At 39.0% G+C, this 20778-nt stretch overlaps 2 protein-coding genes across 8 annotated transcripts in view; one reads left to right on the forward strand and one right to left on the reverse strand.

The window, feature by feature from the left end:
- LOC126412085 (GPI mannosyltransferase 2) overlaps positions 1 to 20778 on the reverse strand; it is a 263581-nt gene that overhangs the window by 57396 nt on the left and 185407 nt on the right. Inside the window, exon 3 of one of the 6 annotated variants that reach the window (XM_050081497.1) lies at positions 16550 to 16679. The exons of the other annotated variants lie outside the window; for them this stretch is intronic. The gene's annotated coding sequence lies outside the window, so the exon portion shown is untranslated. The remainder of the gene's footprint in view (positions 1 to 16549; positions 16680 to 20778) is intronic. 6 annotated transcript variants of the gene reach the window in all.
- Positions 1 to 20778, forward strand: part of LOC126412084 (dual oxidase-like) — a 257727-nt gene that overhangs the window by 55389 nt on the left and 181560 nt on the right. For both annotated transcript variants that reach the window (XM_050081493.1, XM_050081492.1), the window contains exons 5-10: positions 4851 to 5032; positions 6236 to 6479; positions 7646 to 7873; positions 14807 to 14890; positions 19526 to 19626; positions 19900 to 20023. In XM_050081493.1, coding sequence (XP_049937450.1) covers positions 4851 to 5032; positions 6236 to 6479; positions 7646 to 7873; positions 14807 to 14890; positions 19526 to 19626; positions 19900 to 20023 — 963 coding nt within the window. The remainder of the gene's footprint in view (positions 1 to 4850; positions 5033 to 6235; positions 6480 to 7645; positions 7874 to 14806; positions 14891 to 19525; positions 19627 to 19899; positions 20024 to 20778) is intronic.

Consider the following 20778-nt stretch of genomic DNA (forward strand, 5'->3'; position numbering starts at 1 on the left):
TTCATAGTGCCCAATATGAAAAAAATTGTAGTCACTCTTGATGCTGTAACCTATTTATCATGACTCTGTGGCAGTTCCACACGTCTATTTCGTGATATATATTTTAGTCTTGACACATTATTTGGCAATAGCTGTTCAACAAATAAATGTGTTGGCTCAACTTTTGTGGTTTTATTTAATTAGAAACGATTACTTATAACATTGGTATGTGAATTATGGAGAAGACATATATGTGATGCATTAATATTACTGAATTGGATAAATGTTATGTTACTAAATATTTTTCAGTGAAACATCATGATTTCTGTATGTGATTGAACTACTATTACAGTAAAAACGAAAATCAGGTTAAGTTCCATTCACTGCATAAGTATAAAGTGAGCAAACTTTTTTGTAAGTTACAGTCTCACATTTTTTTATCATCAGAATTGATGAAAAACTTTTAACTGCTTTGTATAAATTGTGTTTCAAATAGTAGTTTACAACAATACTACTGAATACAATACTTAGCTTTGCTGTCCTTGGAACAAAGACTACTATCAATATACGACAATCACTGTAAACACACATATTGTAATGCTTCTGCAGTGACAGACGCAGTAAAAATAAATTTATAATTAACTCTTACTTCTATATCAGTTTTTAATCACTAAAATATCAAATTTGGTGGCACTTGCAAGTCTCAGATATCTTATCAGCATCTGTGTTGTCAACACAACATTTAGTTCACAGTTCTGTTTAGGTCATGAAAATCTTTGTTTTCTATGGTTCACAAATGATTAATTTCTACGAGCTGAAACAGCCATTTGTAAAGAGAATGAAATAATGTGTACAATTTGGATAGAAAATATATTAATATAAGTGCCAAAAACCAATTGTTGCCTCTTATTCAGACACTGACTGATTTTGACGAAAGGAAATAATCATGGTCATCCATGATTTACTGCACAAATATAATTTAGACTCTGCTTAACAAGATGTGGTTTGTTACACTGACAATGCAATACATAAATTCTTTCAGGAAACTTGTTGACACGACAGTGCTCGTTTAAGTGAAACTGTGACGCACTTTGTGATTGCAAGACAAGTAGAGTGTGCGCGTGCGGGAGGGGGTGGGAGGCAGGTATGCATTTCTTCATGAAAGGGATGGTTCAGAGCCCATATTAAACTGTAGGTATTGCAGTTACTGGCTTGGTAACACCGTTTAAAGGTTGGAGGAAAACAACAATATACCACTTCCAATACGACCTTGCCTAGTAAATCTCTCAGGTGTTCAAACCATTTTAGTTCTCTTACACAGAGTTCATTCTTGGTATCAGTTACAACATTCTGTACTCCAATTGTTGTTCACACTTATACTTGTCTGTCTAAAGGAAAAACTCATTCCTATCTTAAGATTAAAATGGATCAAGCTGCTGGTGCAAAAAATAGTTATGCTTCCTGATTTATGGAATCCCCATGAAGACATTGCTGATGTCATTCCTAACATCCTAGAGTCCAGCACTGAGCCTCCCCAGTCCATCTGCCAATCATTTACGACCCACATGTCCCATCCACTTTCATTTTCGTTTCAAAATAATCTGTTCCCTGCCCCATTTGTTTGCTTTCCTTCCCCTCCAAGCAATTCCCAAGATGCAACTCTCCACCTTTAAGTGAGCAACTTACAATTTTGGAATGATTTTTATATTTCAAGTCCAGAATTAACTGCCATATGTCAAAAACTGGTAATATACGCCAATTGTAAAATTTATGTTTTAGACATACTGGAAACTCCATTTTGAATCTTTACATTGTCTGCCTTTACATTCAACTTTCCTAGAATAGTGACACACTTACTGAAGCATTTTTGAACAACAAGTATTGCCAACGTCCTTCACAACCTGAAAGCAGATGCTATTTCGATTATGAAATTTCCCACTGTCAGTGTCAAGACATCATCTAGCACATTTCCACTGCTTAATTCCTTACAGTCAATGTAATAATATTTTGGATAACTCAGTTAGGGTACAAAGAATATTTTACATAAAAAGTGAGCCATATGGGTCATTTGCTACGTTATTTTATGAATCTCATTAAGGCATCTATTTAACAAGCTGGGGAGTCTTAAACAGATGTAAATCCATTTATTCAGTAATGAGACACAACATAGACTCGTTTACTTGGAACGGCAACATTCCCAGTAAACAAGCCTAACTGATAAAATTATCATTGTTTAGTATATTCTGGAACTTGTTGAACTTTTGACTGTATGGACTCCTTTTATGTGTCATATGACTCGCCTCATTTTCTTTTAGTATTTTCTCTCATAGCTGGAGATCCCCAGGGACTTGTCTTTCATCCTCTATACATCATAGAAGTGAAGTATCTCATGGCCTTGTGGCTTTTGCCTCGTGCACACAGGAGCAGGATTTCTGGTAGAAATGCTAAGGAACCACAGAGGCTTTTCTTGAGATTGCACTCGCTTCACAGATCACATACAAAACAATATTACAGTGAAAGAATTTAATACACACTGTACAGGGTTATTACAAATGATTGAAGCGATTTCACAGCTCTACAATAACTTTATTATTTGAGATATTTTCACAATGCTTTGCACACACATACAAAAACTCAAAAAGTTTTTTTAGGCATTCACAAATGTTCGATATGCCCCTTTAGTGATTCGGCAGACATCAAGTCGATAATCAAGTTCCTCCCACACTCGGCGCAGCATGTCCCCATCAATGAGTTCGAAAGCATCGTTGATGCGAGCTCGCAGTTCTGGCATGTTTCTTGGTAGAGGAGGTTTAAACACTGAATCTTTTACATAACCCCACAGAAAGAAATCGCATGGGGTTAAGTCGGGAGAGCGTGGAGGCCATGACATGAATTGCTGATCATGATCTCCACCACGACCGATCCATCGGTTTTCCAATCTCCTGTTTAAGATATGCCGAACATCATGATGGAAGTGCGGTGGAGCACCATCCTATGGTACGTTTAGCTCCCTGCTTGCTTTATTCGTCGACTTCCGTGGGCTACGCGTGAAACTTGCCCGCATGCGTTCAACCGTTTCTTCGCTCACTGCAGGGCGACCTGTTGATTTCCCCTTACAGAGGCATCCAGAAGCTTTAAACTGCGCATACCATCACCGAGTGGAGTTAGCAGTTGGTGGTTCTTTGTTGAACTTCGTCCTGAAGTGTCGTTGCACTGTTATGACTGACTGATGTGAGTGCATTTCAAGCACGACATACGCTTTCTCGGCTCCTGTCGCCATTTTGTCTCACTGCGCTCTCGAGCGCTCTGGCGGCAGAAACCTGAAGTGCGGCTTCAGCCGAACAAAACTTTATGAGTTTTTCTACGTATCTGTAGTGTGTCGTGACCATATGTCAATGAATGGAGCTACAGCGAATTTATGAAATTGCTTCAATCATTTGTAATAGCCCTGTATAAATGAAAAAAAGCAAGTATGCATAAAATGGAAATAACATATCAACAAACTGGGGGAAGACAGATTAGTTCAACAACTAATCAACTAGAAAACAAAAGGAAAGAGAGGTGAATGACAACTGAGAAACAGATGACTTGAGTGAAGACAGAACAATCTGTAAACCTATTCCTCCAAGAAGTGAAGAAAAATAAGATCAAGAAAATTAAATTTTAATGGCGGTGCACTAAATGAAACACTGTGTGTCAAATGCCATAATGCCAAGATGAATAAGAAGCTGTAATGGAATCAACAAAAGGAGGGTAGTTTTGTAGTTATCGTAATCTTTCAATACGGGACATAGACACAGTTTCCTTGTGAACTTTGTCGCCTTGACTACAATTCAGACTGGGTTTCTCTAATTTGTTGCAATTAGTGCATATCCTGTCTCATTCAACATACCTGAAAGTGTTCCTTCTGGAAGAGATCTCCAAAACATGATGAATGAATAAATCAAAGGTTCCAGAACGAGATTTTCACTCTGCAGTGGAGTGTGCGCTGATATGAAACTTCCTGGCAGATTAAAACTGTGTGCCGGACCGAGACTCGAACTCGGGACCTTTGCCTTTCGCGGGCAAGTGCTCTACCACTTAGCTACCCAGGCACGACTCATGCCCCGTACTCACAGCTTTACTTCTGCCAGTATCTCGTCTCCTACCTTCCAAACTTAACAGAAGCTCTTCTGCGAACCTTGCAGAACTAGCAATCCTGAAAGAAAGGATATTGCGGAGACATGGCTTAGCCACAGCCTGGGGGATGTTTCCAGAATGAGATTTTTCACTCTGCAGTGGAGTGTGCGCTGATATGAAACTTCCTGGCAGATTAAAACTGTGTTTTTAAATCAAAGGTGTTTAACAAGGGTATGGTGAGAACAAAAAATGAGGACAATTGAAAATTCAGAAGAGAAATATATATTATAAGTCCCTTCTTTAACACTTTATCTGAATATCTAGATTAAAGGTTCACACTAGTAAATGTTCATTGTAAAAAGGTTTTAAATCTTACAGTTCTTAATCTTTCATGCTAGTAAGTATTAGACAAAACTATAACTGTTTAGTGTTACTGGGAAAGCAGCAGCATTTCTTTCCAAATTATGGCTTTCCAACTAATTTTATTTTTTGAGTTCACTTACAGTGTGTCTAAGTACAAGTAGAATACAGCAGTATAATCATACTTATTATAAACATAACATACATAATAAGTTTTTGACAATTTCTTCCCTCTGATAATAAGCATCTTGTTTCATTCCAGATCGTTGAAAGTTCCCTTATATGATCAGGTTTATGAGACCTCTTTAATAAATGGTTTGCACTGTTAATTACTGCTCTACTGAACAACCCATTATTCCTTTAGTAATGGAAAATGTACCTGTCATTTTAAGGTCAACAAGTTGTGGAAGAAATTCTAGATGCACAAAGGCCATCATGTCCACCAGAATATTTCAATATTGATATACCCATGGGCCACAAATACAGAGAGGAGAGTGGTCTGACTATCATGCCAGTCCTCAGAACAAGATTTGATATGAACACTGGCTTATCTCCTAATAACCCTCGGCAACAGGTACTGTGAATTCGTTGATGAAGCTTCATACCTAATGTGTACTAGATGTGCTCGCAATACGTTGTCATATGTGACATTTGTTTGTTTCTACACTATTTTCTTAAGTTCAGAAACAGTATTTAAGGTTCTTCACTACGGCTTCACTGACCTCTTGAATGTCCTAAGAAGGACATCCTACCCAAAATTCTACCCTTGCCACCCAAGGTACCATTCTAGTCTATACAATATTATTGTCTTTCTTCATGCTAATACTGCACCCAAAGTGTCTTTATCCTATCCAGGTGCAAGACCTGTCCCTTACTCTAGCCCATCAATTCTAACAGTAGTCCAGAAGGACCACATAATAGAGCAGCTATGTCACAGATGCAGTGCAGTTAGTTTTCAGTGTTTTATATGGTTATGAAATCTAATGAGTTTTCTGCTTCCACAAATGGCCATGGTCAATTGGTGATTTACTGCGAACTGAACCACTCAGTCACTGAAAATGCCGAATACTACAATATCAGTCAATATCTGCTTAAGTACTTGCCCCTTCCAATATAGCTCCTTCTGAACTGTGCAGATGAGGACGGTCACTCTAGGGCACATTCCAATCTCAGAATCCTCTTGTACTAAACCTTTGCTTGTCCCCATTCTCAGCTGTCATCTTCTCACTCCCTTGTCCTCACACTTTTTCTACTGTCATTATGCACCCAGTTCCTCCTCTAACCTGATACTGTACTTCTCTCGACTTGCACTGCTCTCTATCAAATGGTCCATCTTTCCAGTATAGTGACTGTTAAGAATTAATTGTAATTGTCACCATAATTAACCCTCCTCTTGCCTCTGCTCTGAAAGGCACCAATTTCCCATCTCCTGCCTCTCAATATTTTCCTGATTCTTATTTGTTAGTTCTTCCCTGGAATTTCCCTTCTTGTAATATCACTTCTGCATAGGTGTGAATATTTCTAATTTGGAACTTAACACTTTCTGTCAGTGACATATTATATTACAATATGTTTATAGTAAAATAAGTTGGAGAATCTTCTTTTCTTCCACAGTTAACTTAATACAACACATTCTTACTACAAAACAACAATGACAATTGAGAGAGATTATGAGTTTTCATAAGTCATAACTGACAGCATATTTTTAAATAGAAATAAGGTTTTTGTATGTGCACAACTGCTTTTTTTAGTTATTTATTCAATGTGCATGTTTCAGCTGAATGAAATAACACCTTGGATAGATGGAGGTTTAGTATATGGAACTACAAAAACATGGTCAGATGTACTGCGGACTGATGAAGATGGGAATCTTGTACCTCATGGAGAGCTTGCTTCATCTGCAGGAGGACTCTTCCCAGCTCTGAACAAGCAACGGCTACCCATGGCCAATCCACCACCACCTTTTTATCACAGTACCTACACCAAGCGACACTCTACAGATCCTGTGGAAAGATTTTTCAGTATGCAGATTTTTTTTGTTGCCGACAGCTGAGACTAAGTATAATTTATTAGTTTATTCCCAACAGGTGCCGTGAAGAGTTTTAGTCATAGTTCTATTACAGTGTAGTAGCCAGGACAACTTAAAAATGTTTAAGTTTGGTTTGACAGTTGAGAGCTTAAAACATACAAGATGTGGCTACAAAAGAATGGGAGTGATCCTATCACAGAGAAAGTACACATGCACCAAAGATGAACAACCAATAGCTGTGATGTGTGAAACTTTCTCATTTGAATTTAGCATCTTTGGTGTCTATAAACAAATCAGTATGCCCATGGGCTTCATTTGTGTAAGAGCTGCTTATTTTTGCCAGAAAAATGATAAGTGTAATAATAGAGTGAGAAATTGAGATGAGAAGCAGTGGTTGCTGAGCTGGGAGAACAGCAATAAACAGAATTTATCACCTGTGAATTTTTAATATAACACTATTCTCTGTGTCTGATGTCTCCACCTTTTCATCTTGCTAATTTGCATATTTCTCTTTCTCCTGATGAAGTAATTTATTGAAGCTCCAGCAACTGGAAATTCAATTATGTCTCAAAGTTTTTTTTTCCCCTCCATTTCAATGGTTGGTAGTTAATATCCTTCCCCTATCTCAACAATGTTTATTCATCCATGAACAAAAAACGGCTGTGCAAACTTCCTCGCTATAGTTCATCTGTTCCATATATTTGTCTTTCATCATTCCTCTGAAACAAATTTTTACTAGTTTCTTTCTCCTTTGTTTCTCATCACTGTGAAATGAAGTGCCAAGAAAGAAATATTAAAATGAAAATGATGACAAGGTCTTACGCCATATTAAATTTTTTCAATGGACCATAAGATATAAAATGTATAAATAAACAATAAGAACTAAATCTTTGACTGTGGCACACAATAATAGAATATTTTAAGCTGTAACTTATATTTTCAGCTGTAACTTTCCTTTTGATGTGGGTGTGTGTGTGTGTGTGTGTGTGTGTGTGTGTGTGTGTGTTTTTTTAATAACAGGTAGATATAAAAAAAGGGCAGACAGTTTTTGAAGTATATTTTTCGAGTTAATGTTTTGCTGATTTTTGTTGGGATTGACGTTCAGTTAAATGTATGAAATACATTTCACAAAGCACATTGTATTTCTTCACACAACAGAACTTGGTAACCCAAGAGGAAATGAGAATCCATTCCTACTAACATTTGGAATTCTATGGTTTCGATGGCATAATAAATTGGCACGTAAACTACATGAGCTGAATCCTGAGTGGACTGATGAAAAAGTGTACAATGAAGCACGCAAGTGGGTTATAGCAACTCAACAACACATAACTGTCAACACATGGTTGCCACAATTGCTGGGGAAACCATTGCCAGACTACAATGGTGAGCACAATTTAATATTTAATCAATAAAGAATTATCACAGTCAGATTTTGTGTGTGTGTGTGTGTGTGTGTGGGGGGGGGGGGGGGGGGGAGGATGGTTGTAGCTCATTAGTATCCATTTGTTTATTAGTAAAAACATACAATGACATAACATTACCAAAAAGAAATGTGACAAGAATATAACGATTTCTGATTGGTATAATGGCTAACTGTAATTGCTGCAATACAGCATGAAAGCCAAAGCAAGGTTCAACTGATCTGATAAGTTTCAGTACATTCTCATACACGATGATGGTAGAATATGTAAGCATCAAATATCAGTATGCCGTTCAGATAAACGGTGATACCCTTCAAAAACTATAATGTTTGCTGATGACAGGAACATAATAATTGGAGTTGCGTTCTACCAAAACTATGACTTGGTAGTTTTGGTACAGTACATAAAATGACATAGTAAATGATAGGATTAGTAGGAGGACCACACATCATTCAGCATTAGTTCACTGTGTATTTTATATCTTTACAAAATATAAATTGCATTTATAAGTAAAAGATGCTCACGTAAAGTCGGCACTTTTATGTAACCCAAAAGAGTTACTTTTGATGCAAGTAGAGTTTACATGCACAAACAAAAAAATTGTTTTTGTTTCTTTTTTTTTTTTTTTTAATTTTACCATTTTTTTGAAGAATTACTTATTTTACTTTTTCGTGTCCGGAGATTTTTCCGGTGTTGGAAGGATTGGCCGTTGTCTTTTATTGCAACGTTTCCGGGGGACGCCGGCATTATCAGACAGAAGAAATTACATTTTCTACTGCTATATGATAAACCTATTTTTTGTGTTTTTGCTTTTACCATAACATCCCTCTGTTTCACGTTACTAAGCAACAATTTTCAAATAAAACCTGAATTAAACAATGACTATTTCAATATTGCTATAAATACTGTTTATTTTTATATATAAGACAAGCAGGTGACTATGTAGAACAAAAATGTTCTGTAGATTACGTGGCCCTTTATATATCCTCACTCAGTTTCTACACAGTTCACCGCTTCTCGTTTCTAGGGAAATCTAGTAAGACACTGATTGCATAAGCAAAAAAGTGGTCAAAATGAGGTAACACCTAATAGGTATACAACACAAGGTACTGCGGTTATGACCTAAGCTGACCAAAGCTGCTAATAAAACTACCATAGTCTACGTTTACTTACGACGGTATATGGTAGCCTACAGTAGTTTTACAACTCAAATAATAATAATTAAGTGTCCAAATTTAATGTTAGGAGATATAGCTTTAACAGTAGCTGAGCAGGTCTAAAGTGCTTCTTAGTTAACAGCTTAAAACTTCATCTCACAAAGGTTTATATTATGGAACTTCATCCACAAACAATTATCCATTAATACCAGAAGTAGACATTAATGGTAATATACTGAATGAAGTACAGCGTGTGAAATTCCTTGGGATCCAACTGGATAATAGGTTAAAATGGAGTCAACATATAGACAAACTAATCAAGCAGCTCAGTTCAGCATGTTATGCACTCAGAAGCATCTCCCACTATATTGATCCAAACACACAAGTGTTGGTTTATTTTGCATGTTTTCACTCCCTGCTTTCCCAGGGAAGTTTCGTATGGGGCAGTGCACCTAAAGTGAACTGTGGTGTCACCGCCAGACACCACACTTGCTAGGTGGTAGCTTTAAATCGGCCACGGTCCGGTAGTATACGTCGGACCCGCGTGGCGCCACTATCAGTGATTGCAGACCGAGTGCCGCCACACGGCAGGTCTAGAGAGACGTCCTAGCACTCGCCCCAGTTGTACAGCCGACTTTGCTAGCGAGGGTTCACTGACAAATTACGCTCTCATTTGCCGAGATGATAGTTAGCAAAGCCTTCAGCTACGTCATTTGCTACGACCTAGCAAGGCGCCATTATCATTTGCTATTTATCTTGTGATACATGTACCGTCAGACCGATGTTCACCAATTATGAATTAAAGTTAAGTATTCCAACAGCTACGTACTTTATTTGCTAGACTTAAATCCTTTAACTGTTCCAGACCTCACGCCAGCCTGCGTGAGCTTAAACGCATGCCTTTCGGCTTCACCTCCTAGTGGCTTGGCTGTCTTGCCAAGTCACAACATGAACAAAGCATTCATTCAGAAGAAGTGGGCAGTAAGAAGCTGCATTTACATCTACACATATACCCCGTACAGTGGATGGCATGGGTTACCCTATGCCATGTGCTGTATGGTGAATACCCGCAATCCACTGTACAGAACATGGCGTAGGGTACCCCATGCCATCCACTGTAAGGCGCATGGCATAGGATACCCCCTACCACTACTAGTCATTTCCTTTCCTGTTCCACTCTCAAACAGAGCAACGGAAAAATGACTGTCAACATGCATCCGCGTATGAGCCCTAGTTTACCATGTCTTATCTTGGCGGTTCTTACACGCAATGTCTGTTGGAGGCAGTACAATTGTTCTGCATTGAGCTTCAAAGGCTGGTCCTCAAAAAGGATGTTGTCTTCCCTCCATGGATTCCCATTTGAGTTCCCAGAGGCACGTCTGTAACATTTGCATGTTGTTTGAACCTACCACTAACAAATCTAGCAGCCAGCGTCTGAATTGCCTCGAAGTCTTCCCTTTATCCAACATGGTACGGATCCCAAACACTTGAGCAATGCTTAATAATAGGTTGCACTAGCACCCTATATGCAGTCTCCTTTACAGGTGAACCACACTTTCTTAGAATCCTCCAAATAAATCAAATTCACCTTCCTACCACAAACTTCACAGCCTCATTCCATCTCATATTGCTCTGCAACATTATGCTCAGATATTTAAACGATGTGACTGTGTCAAGCAGGACACTACTAATGCTGTATCTAAACATAACGGGTTTGTTTATCCTATTCATCCACATTAACTTCCATTTTTCTACATTTAGAACTAGCTGCCATTCATCACATCAACTAGAAATGTTGTCTAAGTCATCCTGTATCCTCCTACAGTCTCTCAGTTTTCAAACCTTACTGTACAATGTAGCATTACTGCCTACACTGCTAAGTCATTTGTGTGTATAGAGAATAACAGAGGTCCTATCACACTTCTCCGAGGCACTACTGATGGTACCCATGCCTGGGATAAACACTCGCCATTGAGGCCATCATACCATGTTCTACAACTTAAGATGTCTTTGAGCCACTCACACATCTATGAACCTATTTCGTATCCACTGATGAGCCAAAACATTATGACCACATACCTGAAAGTGTGTTGGTCCACATCTGGAATACATTTCAGCAGAGATGCATAGATTTGACAAGTACTTGATAGGTTTTCAGAGATGTGTGGCACCAGGTGCCTATGTACAGGTTACACACTTCCCGTAATTTACAGGCAGTTGGTTTGTGGGCACGGAGCTGGCACCTGATAGCGTCCCAGTTGGGTTTCATCACATTCAGATAAGCTGAATGTGATGGGCAAGACATCAACGTGAGTTCACTATCATGCTCCTCAAACCAATGCCGCACAATTCTGGCCTTGTGACACAGACAGCTATCCTACTGGAAGATGCCATTGCTGTTAGAGAAGACATCAAGCACAAGGGGTAACAGGTTGTCCCTAACAGTGTTCATGTAGCCCCACAACTGTTATGGTGCTTTTAGTTCCTACCACAGGTCCCATGGAATCCCAGGTGAATGTCCCCCAAACATAATACTGCTCCCACCATCCTACGTCCATGGCATGCTGCACGTTTTGAGCAGCAGTTCATCCGGATGATGACCATCGACCTGGTTTAGCAATAAATGAGATTCATCTGACCACACAACACAATTCCATTGAGCCACGGACCAATCTCAATGATCCCATGTCCACTGTAATCGAAACTGACGATGTTGGTGGGTCAACAGGTGAACACGTAGAGATCCTCTGCTGTAAAACAGCACGTCCAACACTTTCTGCTGAACGGTGTGTTCCAAAACACTTGTGCCTGTGCCAGCACTGTACTCTGTCATCAGTTCTGCCACAAATTACTGCTTATCGTGATTTAGAGTGCAGTCAAGCCTCTGATCCCTATGTTCTGTGATGAGGTATGGATGTCCAATTTCTTGTCATTTAATTGTGGTTTCAACATTCTTCAACCACTTTCCATAGATTCTCACAACAGTAGCATAAGAACAGCCGACCAGCTTCACCATTTCTGAGATGCTCGCTCCCAGGCACTGGACCATAACAAACTGGCTGTTGTCAGGCACTGGACCATAACAAACTGGCTGTTGTCAGAGTCCCTTACGTTGTGGATTTTGGCGTTTTCACTGGATATTGTCACTAGAAAGGTTCCCCACTTGCCTCTGCTTCACTCACATACTTTTCTTATTGCCTCATGTGCCCTCAGTGCCACATGACAGCATACAACCTCACAGTGGGCAGTGGTCATAATGTCTTGACTCATCAGCGTACTCATACCTTCTTCAAAAATAGCCAGCAATAGGTCGCCACGTAAAACGCTTTCCGTAAGAAAATTTATTATATTCAGACTGAGAACATGTTCAAGGATTCTGCAGCAAATAAATGTTACAGATATTGGACTGTAATTTTGCAGGTCTGTTCTTTTGCTTTCTTATATACAGGCATCACCCGCACTTTTTTCCAGTTGCTGAGGACTTTATACTGGGTGAGAGATTTGTGACAATAAAAGCTAGGTAAGGGGCCAATGCCATACAGTACTCTTTCAAAAACCGAGCTGGGATTCCACCTGAACCTGGTGAATTATTAGTTTTCAACTCTTCAGTTGTTTCTCTACATCAGGGATGCTTATTACCATGTCGTCCATAAGGGAGTCTGTCTGATGGTCAAATGTGGTACAGTTGTAAGATTGTCCTGTGTGAACAATTTCTTGAATGTAAAATTTAAAACCTTGGCTTTTGTTTTGCTATCTTCAACTGCCACATCGTACTGGTAAAGAAGTGACTGGATGGAAGCCTTGGACCCAGTTAGTAATTTTGTACAGGACCAGAATTTTTTCGGGTTCTCAGCCAGATGTTTTACTGTGATATGACAGTGGTAGTAGTTGTACACCTTGGGCTTTGATCTTTTTACAGATGCACGAATCTCTGGTAACTTTTGCTGGTTGTCATTCTTGTATTCTCTTTTGAACCAAGACTGCAACAGCCTCTGCTTCCTTATTTTCTGAATATTGTGTAAAATATATAACTGTGCATCTTGTGTAGACATTTTTAAGGATCTTAGAATTATTAAACTCACTTCCCAACACATTCCTCCTTAATAGTTTTTGTTGCTGATAATAAAGATCAGTTTAAGCTAAATTTTGATTTACACAGTCACAATACAAGAAACAAACATAATTTTTATGTAAATTTTACCTTCTTATCTAGGGTTAAGAATGGAGCTATATACCCTGGTGGGGACGTATTAAAGGAGGTTCCATACAAGATAAAAAAGGAAATTGGTAATTTGTACTAATTCAAAAGAAAACATACTTCATAAACCCCTGTCTCTACTGATCATCCAAATATACAGATTCAGGAACTGAAAATTTCTGTTAGCTAAATGACAAATTGTAACATTCATTGCAAAGCTGCATGAGAAGTAGTAATTTACTGCAAATTTGATTCAGTGTTTACTGATACAGGTAAATATTTTCTGTGAAAAACAGTTTTAATCAAGTAAATCTTACGCTACTAACAGCTAATAAAGAGCAGCTCTATAGTATAGCTTGGAGGCAACAGATTTGTTTCCAAGTAGCAGCTTTCCTTCTAATTTACTTGATTAAAATAAGTTTGTATAAGCATGAATAGCATTGTGAAGTAAAGAAATTGTTTATTTTTAATACAGTAAGCAGATTATTTTTCTATGATTCTCTTGTCCTTTGTTAATGTATACCTCGACTCATCCCACACCCCTGAAGGTTTTCCCAGGGAATATGATGAATGAATGAACACAGGAAATGTTTACCAGGAAGAAGAGGCTCCCTAATGCATCTGTCATTATGTGCCACAGACAAATGCTGGCAGCTTACATGTACCATTTTCTTCACACATCACTAGATCCTGTTGAATAGCTTGCTTGTTGTCAGGCTGATGTGAACAATTTCTTGTCAAACATTGTCCCAGGCACTGAAATGGACTCAACACTTTAAGTCTGAAATAAAATGGCAATCGACACAATGTCTCCTCCATAGAAGTAGTTCATGAGAGTACCCTCAGCTGGTGGAGACATGGCTACAGTCTTCGGGGTCTCTGAAAGGGTCATTCCATTTGATGCCCTTCCTCTTGGTCAAACTATCATCTTTGGTGAGACTCTTAGTAAACAGAGAAAACAATTCATGGGCACCAAAAATGTGAACAGATTTCTCTTTTACCATGATAACACAAGGCTACACAAGTCTCGCATACCGAAGGGGCAATCACAAGACTTCCTCATATGCCATACAGTCTGAATCTTGGATTGTCTGACTTCCATTTCCTTGGCCCCCTGACAGATAGATTCTGTGGGTAGCACTAGTTCAATAGGGAAGTTACAGAAGCAGCAAGAACTTGGCTGACACACAGATCTGAAGAGTAATACAACGAATGCATACAGGCTCTAGCATTAAGGTGATGTACGGCCACAGAGCTGAACTGAGATTACATTGAGAAATAGGGTTTTATAACCAAAGAATTGGAGAATAATATGTCGTATTTAGATCATGAATAGAACATTCTGTTTTATGAAAAAAAATTGTTGCGTTATTTATTGTAAGATCCTTATAGTAATCTCATTCTCTGTAATATAACTATTACTGATTTAGAAACAGCTAATATCAATAAATTTGCACAATCACATATCATTTTTAGGATGTACCTGGTTTAGTTGTTCATTATTTGAAGTAGCTGTAATATGCCATGTATTCTTTTACAGGATATGATCCATCTATCAATCCACAGATTGATCAGTTTTTCCAATCAGCTGCATTTCGATTTGGACACACACTTGTGACACCAGGTACGTAGTTATTTAAGAAACTGGGTAAACAAATTTATTAGATAAGTTGCCAGAAACACAGCTATTTCCATTGCATTAGTATGAAGTTAAAGATTAATGAGATTAATTAAATCAGGAGTTTAGACATACACAGTATCCGAGAAAGTCCTTGTACCCCGTGGACTTTGTACAGTAGGAAAACAAGTGGCTGTTTTATTGGTATTCCTGCTTTGAATAATGTTTCTTTCAATCAAACAGGATTGCTTTTTGAGATGCAGCCTTGCCAAAGTGATCTTTAAAGGCACTGATTGCCTCTGTCACTGTTTGCCCTGTCTGTAGATATTTGTGCACCCTCCCACATACCACAATGACACTAATCACTCCTCAACAGTGTCACAGTGGCCACTCACATCAGCCACAGCCTCACAACTGTAATATTGCACCATGGTTCTGTCTGATGAAGCAGACAGCTTTTGTGACTGACATAATAGGGTGGGTTCACAATACACCTCAGCAGCTACGAGCACTGGCGCAAGAAGTACCCCGACACAGCAGTATGCGCCACCCAGGGCCTCTGAGAGGAGGAGCCGGTACAGCATTAAGGCACCACCGGGGATACAGTGTTGCTGCTTGGCAAGAAAGCAGGAGCAACAATTTCAAGGTAACCACTCAGTCACACTGTCCGCAGCTCGTGGTCTTGCGGTAGCGTTCTCGCTTCCCGCGCACGGGGTCCCGAGTTCGATTCCCGGTGGAGTCAGGGATTTTTCTCTGCCTCGTGATGACTGGGTGTTGTGTGTTCATCATCATTTCATCTTCATTGACTCGCAAGTCGCCGAAGTGGCGTCAATTAAAAAGGACCTGCAATACGGCGGCCGAACTTCCCCGCATGGGACCTCCCGGCCAACAATGCCATACGATCATTTCATTTCATTTCAGTCACACTGAAGCCTCAACCTTGTAAGAGCTTAGAGGGCAGAAACACTGCAGTTTCAATAACAGTAACAGATCAAGCTTGCATATATACTGCCCAATTCAGGCAGGCATTGTCTGGCATCATCAGCCACTAGCCACAGTGGGAGCTCCAGACCAGTCTATGAGCTAAAATGAGACTCTGTCTTTACTTGCATCAGGCTTAGTGCCTTTCCCTTAGCAAGCTGCCTGCTGGCTGACTGCCAACTGCTGCTGGATGCCTACTTTCGTGGACCGCGGTTGGAGCCTTGACCATCTAGCTGCCCGACCATCACAACCCGTGCAGGTAAACACTCACCGTTCATAACCCTATGTAGGCACATATCACAGCCACTGGTTGGCTTCATCCATGCTGGGGACTGCAGTTTGATTCCACCTGCACTATGCTTCCCGCTGAGCAGTGGGAACGAGCCAGCCGCTCAAGCACCACACGTTGCTCACTGCGCGCCACCCAGCCCTGAACCTACATTGAGACTATGGCTGCTGCTCAGATGACAGCACACCTTCGCCAGCTGCCACCACCTCTTGCGGAAGTATATCACGCACTGTCCACACGACGACCCTTTGCTGACACCAGCATGCTTCTGTTGGCTAGCCTGCATCGTGGTGAGCATTGACCACCTGCTAGTACCGGCAGTACTGCGTAGTTTGTTACGGAACAGAGAGATCACTTGACAATACTATTTTCAAGACAGAGTGTATGACACTTACCTGAGACCCATGACAACACTACTGCAGCATACACAGTGTGATAACCTGACGGCATCCTGACTTATCACATTCGGCCTCGTGACCCATTGCAATGTTCACCCACCTTGGACAATAAAGTAGCAGCGCAATACTGAAACATAAGAATACACTACTAACAATGCTTTTTGTCAGTAATGTACCGTTTTGTTTTAGTATTGCATTATTTCATTTGTGAAGCCACGGCTAATGTGACGAGCAATTAGTGTCATGTACGGGAGTGCATTAATGGCCACATACACGGCAAAATGATAGAGGCTACGAGTGACTTGAGAAAGCAACTCGGCAAGGCAGTCAGAAACACAAGAGGAAATGTGACAGTAGTTCCATCAAATAAGCATTCACCATTGAAATCCACTGGCAAAATAGCAGCTGAACTTCAAGTGCTACCATCAGCACTGCATGGACACATTAAAAAAACTTCAAAATTAAAAGATTTAGACTGATGTTTGTGAAATAATTGTCTGAAAACCAGCTGTAGCTTGACACTATTTCTGAATGACATGCCTTACTGAAGAGTGCTATTTTCTGATGAATTTGCAATATATCACATTTCACAAAGGAAGGATATGGTTTTCTGGATGAAGGAGATCCCCATTACGTGTGTCGGACAGGAACCTGGCTCACATATGATGGGGGCAAGGCTGACATTACGATACCTGTTCAGAACACATTTTTTGAAGAGTTTATCAATGGAAATTCTTATTTGGACATGTTGAAAAGACATAGTTAATACTTCATCTCAAAGACAAGGAAGTCATGGATCACGTGTGATTAGAGCACAACCAGAGCTGTAGCAAGTTTTGCTATTCAGGTGTGTGAGTTTCTTGAGGAACAATTTCAAGGCCAATAGATTGGACGTGGTTCGGCAAAATCTCGAGCCCTGTTGAAACTGCTACCAGAGGCCGTGTTCAAACAACTCGTTATGGAGAATAATGAAATCCCATATGGCTCAACATTGGTACAAGAATAACAAAGAATTGTGCACGAGTGTTGAGGAAATCTTTAAAAGTAAAACTCCTCACAAGGTTGACAAGATGTCAAAGAGGACATGGAGATGTGTAGATATATGTGTAAGGGATGAGGGTGCACATACAGATCTGTTGGGTACATGGTTTTTAAACATAGTTACTCCAAAACACAATATAATGTTTCGACCTGTGGGTACGGGAACTTCTCGAACACACTGTATATCTTTAGCACAATTATTACACCATTAATCTATCTGAACATTGTAAGCATACTGCACATTATCCATTAGGCTCTTGTATGTTTCCACTGTCACTCTGAATGATACAGCCCTACTTCAGTTTGATGCAGCTCTCCATGCTCCTGTGCTAGTCTCTTCACCTCTGCATAATTACTGCAACCATCTGAACCTGCTTACACTGTCCATGCCTCCAGTCTCCCTCCACATTTATTTATGTCCAGGCTTTCCTCTGCTAGCAAAATGACTATACCGTGATGGCTCGGGAAGTGTCCCAACAACTGATCCCTTCTTTTAGTGAAGTTGTGCCTTAAATTTCTTTCTACCTCATTTGATTCAGTACCTCATCCTCAGTTATTCAATCTAACCATTTAATTTTCTTTATTCTTCTGTAACACCATATTTCAAAATCTTCTATTATCTTCTTGTCTGAACTGTTTATTGTCAATATTTCACTTCCATACAAGTTTGAGTGATCACGATTTTAAAAGTGATGACCAACATATGACAAAGATTTTAAGGAAGGTTTAAGGGATATTTGGTCACAATAAGTTTCAATAGGACAACTAAATTATGTTCTTAGAGTGGGCAACAACTGAGATATAAATATTAAAAAAATGGCATACTTTGTTTACATTTACTGTATCATGTCATACAGAATCATATTTTGGGGTAACTCTACAAAACACTTTCGTGAGCCTTTGTTACGTATTTTATATCATAACTGCTTATTGGTCCAAGGTAAGTTCACCTGTGGCTTGCTGCCAGCACTCACTGAGAAACATTTCCCCCTCATACATGACCTTTAGACGCATAAGCTGTGTCTTTCTTTCCCCACTCCTCGCATTCCCTTGAGCCAAACCATTTTCTTTCTGTAGAAGCAAGAACAGAAAAACTACTGATTAGCATATGAAAAATGTTCAAGATTTGTTGGTCAGGGAATTTTAACTATCAAATAAGGTAGCCAGGCAAAAAAAGGCTATAATATGGGAGATTCCAGTAAATATGGGAGATTCCAGTAAATATGGGAGAGTTGGTCACCCTTGTGCAAGTCTTGCACTCTACACAAATGCCTTGAGGAAATAGTTCCTAACATTTAAATTTATATTCATTATCAACAAATTTCTCTTTTTCAAAATGCTACTCTGTCAAGTCAGTCTATATTTTATATTCTCTCTAATTCGGTCATCACCAGTTATTTTGCTGCCCAAGTATCAAAACTCATCCTCTATTTTTAATGTTTCATTTCCCAATATAATTTCCATAGCATCACTTAATTTAATTACTGTCAGCATATGTACCTCAATTTTACTGTTTAGAGCCATTCTTTTCCCCAAGTGTTAAACTATCTAAGGGTTTTTACGTTTTTCCAGAGATTGTTCTAATTATATGAGTTTCTTATGTACAACTGAACTGGCTGTGAATAATTTAAAGTGACCACCAACTTGGATGGAAGAATGGCAAGGAAAACAGGGAGGATGTAGAGTCAGCAGTTATATATTTTCATAATTATTGCTTATCCTCCCCAAGTCAATTTTCTTTGGCAAATTTTGTATTTACCTTTTCTCTTTTACTTGACAAGGAAAACACAAACCTTACAATTATTTATTTATTTCTCTGTTTATTCACATGCTGTGTGAATTTACTTTTCATTGTGGCTTCATTCATGCTGTTGGTGGTTGCACAAGATAAAATCAATGGTGTGCATTAAAATATTAAATTTTGTCTCATAGGTGTTTACATCAGAGACTATGCACGAAATGGATGTAAAGTGGGTGTCCTCGGTGACAAATTCAAAACAGTGCGGACCTGCCAACATTACTGGAGACCATATGTAAGGCACTTCGAATGGTTGCAATTTGTAACAAGATTTACTGTTTTGTGTTACTGCTATTACTTTTCACATGTACTGTACAATACGGCAATTCATAAGAGCAGTAAAATGATAAAGTTATCATCAATATGTCATTAGATACTTGTAGTATCATTAGATACTTGTGTTCATTATTTACTATTTCACTTACACTAGAATGTCAACAGTATTAGTTGAAGAAATAAATTAGTTTTGTAAATACTGGAGCTTGAGCCACATATTGTTTATTGCTAGGAATCCATCACAAGGAAATATAATAATGAAACATCAGAATTTGTTGACATTGATCGTCTGCTTATGGGAATGGCAATGCAGATGTGTGAAAGAGAAGATAATGTGATTGTTGAAGATCTCAGAGGTAAGACACCTCTTAACAGTAGTTAATCATTAATATTAACAGGTATTTCAGCTAGCTAGTTTTTGCCTTAAAGGTACCATATCCTTGACGGATCTTCTACATGATGCAGTCCATTTAATATGATGAACAACAGAATATATTACAAAATATTCTATAAATATGATTGAATTGTAGTTATGTTTAAATTAAGTAATCAGATCTTTTATTTTTTGCTACTCTTCCAATATTTACTTTTGGGTCATTCCATGCCAAGTGGTCTAAACCTTCCCACCATCATGTCTCCAATTTTCTTCAAATTTTATCTGTAGCACTAGTCAAGTGCTAAATTAAGTTTCTCAAGATTTCAAGCCTCTAGCTGCAATACTTGCTGATCTACACCCCCTTGTCTGAAGGGTAGTAAGTTCGCATGCGCGCGACATCAGACAAAATGCCATTTTTGGGGTCTCATAAAATTGAAACCAATTCATAAGAATGGTTAGTAAGATGAGACCCTGTACAGTTTTTTGTGCTGATTCAAACGAAATTAATTATAAGATTACTGATGCAAAATCCGGTCAAACAAGTCGACTCAAAGTGTACCCCTAATTCTGTCGTGACTTAATGCGACAAATTTTGACCAATATTCAGACTGCAATAATTTCCTTGCAGATAAAGATATGGACTTGAACTTTTTACCAAGTCTTATCTTTGTGCTGGACATAATACAGCTGGATTTCCAACTACCCAGGCTTTATAGTCGCCTTGCAAAATCTCTT

Source organism: Schistocerca serialis, chromosome 7 (assembly GCF_023864345.2).
Source record: "Schistocerca serialis cubense isolate TAMUIC-IGC-003099 chromosome 7, iqSchSeri2.2, whole genome shotgun sequence".
Taxonomy (NCBI): domain Eukaryota; kingdom Metazoa; phylum Arthropoda; class Insecta; order Orthoptera; family Acrididae; genus Schistocerca; species Schistocerca serialis.